The 4,682-nt window shown below is 46.3% G+C and overlaps 1 protein-coding gene across 2 annotated transcripts in view; it reads right to left on the bottom strand.

Annotated features, from left to right (window-relative positions):
• The window catches only part of LOC142487973 (uncharacterized), a 36,401-nt gene extending 32,374 nt beyond the window's left edge, over positions 1-4,027 (bottom strand). Inside the window, exon 1 of one of the 2 annotated variants that reach the window (XM_075588211.1) lies at positions 3,750-4,027. In XM_075588211.1, the coding sequence (XP_075444326.1) occupies positions 3,750-4,017 (268 nt within the window). In that variant the 5' untranslated portion in view covers positions 4,018-4,027. The remainder of the gene's footprint in view (positions 1-3,749) is intronic. The other variant, XM_075588213.1, reaches the window with a different exon arrangement.
• Positions 4,028-4,682: the final 655 nt, after the last annotated feature.

Here is a 4,682-nt window from a genome sequence, read left to right as displayed (position 1 = left end):
GTCTGCAGGGGGCCAAGCTTTATGTATCATGTGTCTAGTATTAGCCACGGTGCTACTCATATGCTTCTTTAAGCAAGGGCTGAGATGTAAGGAGGGGCAAAAGAGTGTAAAGCTATAAAAGTGAGGAGGAGAATTGAGTGTGTGATACGGGATTTGATCGGAAGCCAGGAGAGGGATTTCAGCAGGGGAGACGCTGAGACAGATTTAGGAAACAGTAGAGTGATTCTGGCAGCAGCGTTTAGGATAGATTGTAGGGGGGACAGGTGAGAGGCAGGAAGGCCGGACAGCAGGAGGTTACAGTAGTTGAGATGGGAAAGAATGAGGGCCTGAGTCAGAGTTTTAGCAGTCGAGCAACAGAGGAAAGGACATATCTTTGTAATATTGCGGAGGAAAAAAACGACAGGTTTTAGATATTTTTTGAATGTGAGAGGAGTCAAGTGTGACCCCTAGGCAGCGTGCTTGGGCTACTGGGTGAATGATAGTACTTCCAACAGTAATGTGGAAGGAGGTAGTAGGGCCAGGTTTGGGAGGAAGTATGAGGAGCTCTGTTTTTGCCATGTTAAGTTTAAGTCGGCGGAGGGCCATCCAGGATGATATAGCAGAGAGACATTCAGAAACTTTGCTCTGTACAGCAGGTGTAAGGTCAGGGGTTGAAAAGTAAATGTGTGTCGTCAGCATAGCGGTGATATTTAAACCCAAGAGATGTGATTAGGTCACCTAGAGAGAGGTGTGTACAGAGAAAAGAGAAGAGGTCCCAGGACAGAGCCCTGGGGTACCCCCACAGAGAGATCGATAGAGGAGGGGGAAGTGTTTGCAGAACAGACACTGAAAGTATGATGGGAGAGATAAGAGGAGATCCAAGATAGAGCTTTGTTATGAATACCAAGAGTATGGAGAATGTGAAGGAGAAGAGGGTGGTCCACGGTGTCAAATGCTGCAAAGTTCAAGTAATATGAGCAGAGTGTAATGACCTCTGTCTTTGGCAGCATATTTTAGGGAGGGCTGTTTCAGTGGAGTGAGCAGTGCGGAAGCCAGATTGTAGAGGGTCTAGGAGAGAATAGGTGTTGAGAAAGTGGAGCAAGCGAGAGAATACAAGACGTTCAAGGAGTTTAGAGGCAAAAGGCAGGAGGGAGACAGGTCGATAGTTAGAAACACAGGTAGGGTCAAGTTTGCTGTTTTTGAGTAATGGTATAACTGTTGCATGTTTGAAAGAGGAGGGTAAGGTACCAGAGTAGAGGGAGGCGTTAAAAATGTGTGTGAGTGTAGGGGTTAAAGTAGGAGCAAGAGGTTTTAGGAGATGGGAGGGAATAGGGTCAAGAAGGCAAGTGGTAGAGGGAGAAGAGGAGATCAGCAGTGACACATCCTCCTCTGAGACAGCAGAAAAAAGGGGAAATAAGGCAGGATGAGAGGTAGGAAGAGGTGTAGGGTGGGAGGAGGAAACACAGGGATGGTCTGACGTATGGATTCCACCTTTTCCTTAAAGTAGTCAGCAAAGTCCTGAGGTGAGATGGAGAAAGAAGAAGAGGCAGCTGAGGGTGGTTTGAGTAGAGAGTCAAAGACAGAGAAGAGTTGGCGTGGGTTAGACTTGTGCGTGTTGATTAGTGCAGAAAAGTAGGTTTGTTTAGTCTGAGAGAGGGCAGAGTTGAAACAGGACAGCATCAATTTGTAGTGAAGGAAGTCTGCGAGAGTGTGAGATTTCCTCCAGAGTCGTTCAGAGGAACGAGTGGAGGAACGCAGCATGCGCGTGTGGTAATTTAGCCAAGTCTGAAGACAGATATAGGGGACATTGATAGGACAGACAGAGCTTGGGGACAGATACAGGGGCATTGATAGGACAGACAGAGCTTGGGGACTGATACAGGGGGTATTGATAGGACACACAGAGCTTGGGGACAGATACAGGGGGCATTGATAGGACAGACAGAGCTTGGGGACAGATACAGGGGCATTGATAGGACAGACAGCTTGGGGACAGATACAGGGGCATTGATAGGACAGAGTGAGCTTGGGGACAGATACAGGGGGCATTGATATAGAGAACAGAAGAAGCTTAAGGGACATACAAGAGGCCTCTATATAGAGGAGAGGGGACAGAGACAAAAGGAGTGTGTTGGACAGAACAGAAGGGGCAGAGAAGACACGAGGATAGAGGCAGGAGAGCGAAGAGGCATGTATACTGTATACTCCAATAAAATAACACCAACAATATGAGCTAATGGAGAGAAATGTCACGTGTTAAGTGACAGAGAGGTGCTGTTAGATAGGGCATAGGGACAGAGACAGGAGAGAAAGAGGAGGACCAAACAGAAGGACAGATGGGTGACAGTGACAGACGTGGGTGAGAAATGCAGAGAGAACGGACAGGGGAAATAATGATAAAATACAAGAATGGAAAGGAGGGAAGAGTGGACAGGGGCTGTAATAACACAAGAGATAGCAACAGGACAGAGACATCATGTGATGCATAAGGACAGAGAGACAGAGACATCATGAGAGAGAGAGAGAGAGAGAGAGAGAGGAGAGAGAGAGAGAGAGAGAGAGAGAGAGAGAGAGAGAGAGAGAGAGAGAGAGATTATGTGACAGAAGAATAGAGAAAGAGGGAAAAAGAGATGCACACACGACAGAGAGGGAGAGATATTGTGTGATACAGAAGGACAGAGAGACATTGTGTGATGCAGAAGGACAGAGACAGACATCATGTGACACAGGACGAGAGAAAGAGAGAGAGAGACATTGTGTGACAGAAGGGGAGAGAGAGAGAGACATTGTGTGACAGAAGGGGAGAGAGAGACATTGTGTGACAGAAGGGGAGAGAGAGACATTGTGTGACAGAAGGGGAGAGAGAGACATTGTGTGACAGAAGGGGAGAGAGAGACATTGTGTGAGAGAGAGAGAGAGAGAGAGAGAGAGAGAGAGAGAGAGAGAGAGAGAGAGAGAGAGAGATTGTGTGTGAGAGAGAGAGAGAGAGAGAGAGAGACATTGTGAGAGAGAGAGAGAGAGTGAGAGAGACATTGTGTGAGAGAGAGAGAGAGTGAGAGAGACATTGTGTGAGAGAGAGAGAGAGTGAGAGAGAGAGAGAGAGAGAGAGAGAGAGAGAGAGAGAGAGAGAGAGAGAGAGAGAGAGAGAGAGAGAGAGAGAGAGAGAGAGAGAGAGACATTGTGTGACAGAAGGGGAGAGAAAGACATTGTGTGACAGAAGGGGAGAGAGACATTGTGTGACAGAAGGGGAGAGAGAGACACTGTGTGACAGAAGGGGAGAGAGAGACACTGTGTGACAGAAGGGGAGAGAGAGAGAGACACTGTGTGACAGAAGGGGAGAGAGGGAAGAGGGAGACGTAATGTGACACAGGAGAGAGACATTGTGTGAGACAGAAGATCACAGAAAGAGAGATATTATGTCACAGAAGGACAGAGAGATACAGAGATATCATGTCAGAGAGAGAGAGACAGAGATATCGTGTGACACGGAAGGATACAGACAGATTGTGCGACAGAGAGAGACATTATGTGACAGAAGGAAAGAGAGGGATTGTGTCACATGGAGAGACGCATAGAGACATTATGTGACAGAAGGAGAGAGAGATTGTGTGACAGAGAGACAGACATTATGTGGCACAGAAGGACAAATCCTGACCTCCTGCTACAGGCAGCACCTCTGCCCTGAGCTGTGACCCTGCAGGAATTAGAATAGGGGGCTTCATACTGAGACACCCTGCTGTGTAATAATAATAATACAAAGACTTCTGTACCTGAGCAGGAGATCCAGCAGCCATTTCCCTGTGTCCCTCCCTGGGTATAACAGGATGCAGACCCCCTGTGCTCAGCAGTGCAGGCAGTGAGGGTGCCAGCCTCCCCTTCTCTTCCCTTGCAGTGGATCACTTTGGAGATCTCATTGAGACTTGGAGGATCTGAGAGTGAGGCAGCAGCCTGATCCCTCAGGAGGAGGAAGGGAGGAGCTCCCAGAGCAGACAAAGGAAGTCTGGCTGCACAGGGAGCAGGCACAGGGAGCAGGCACATTGCACAGCTCCTTCAGCACCCAGCTACACTACTAAACCGGCTACAGTGTAAAGCCTCATTTACATTGCACAGCTGGGAAATGTAGTCCATAATAGCACCGCTCTGCCTGCCGCATTAATGCATTACTGCAGCACAAAGACTACATTTCCCAGAATGCCCTGCACCAGCCAGACTCCTGAGGCGTGAGATACAGAATAATGATAATGTGTAACGTTCATCTGCAAACAGATCTGTGCTGAGAGATCTTATACTGGCAGCAATTCAGAGAATCTAACATTATATACAGTGGGGTGATCATATACAGGCACAAATGTATTAACAAAAAAGGCAATAATTACCAAACATTATTATGTTACATAGTTACACAGTTGCATAGTAGATGAGGTTGAAAAAAGACGTACGTCCATCAAGTTCAACCTATGCTAAATTTAGACAAGAGATACTTAATCCTATATCTGTACTTACTTATTGATCCAGAGGAAGGCAAACAAAAAACCCCAGTGACATATCATCCAATGATTGCAACAAGAAAAATAGCACAAATGAAAAGATTCCTAAATACATACACTGATATCATTGTTATTTTGTTATATACTTTTTTTTTAAATTAATTTACATGATTTTGTTATTCGTTTCTGAGTTTAACTTTTTTTAATTTTCTTTAT

The sequence above is a fragment of the Ascaphus truei genome, chromosome 2, assembly GCF_040206685.1.
Source record: "Ascaphus truei isolate aAscTru1 chromosome 2, aAscTru1.hap1, whole genome shotgun sequence".
NCBI classification, from domain to species: domain Eukaryota; kingdom Metazoa; phylum Chordata; class Amphibia; order Anura; family Ascaphidae; genus Ascaphus; species Ascaphus truei.
The sequence above is the reverse complement of the archived record's forward strand: the minus strand, read 5'-3'. Positions and strand labels throughout refer to the sequence as shown.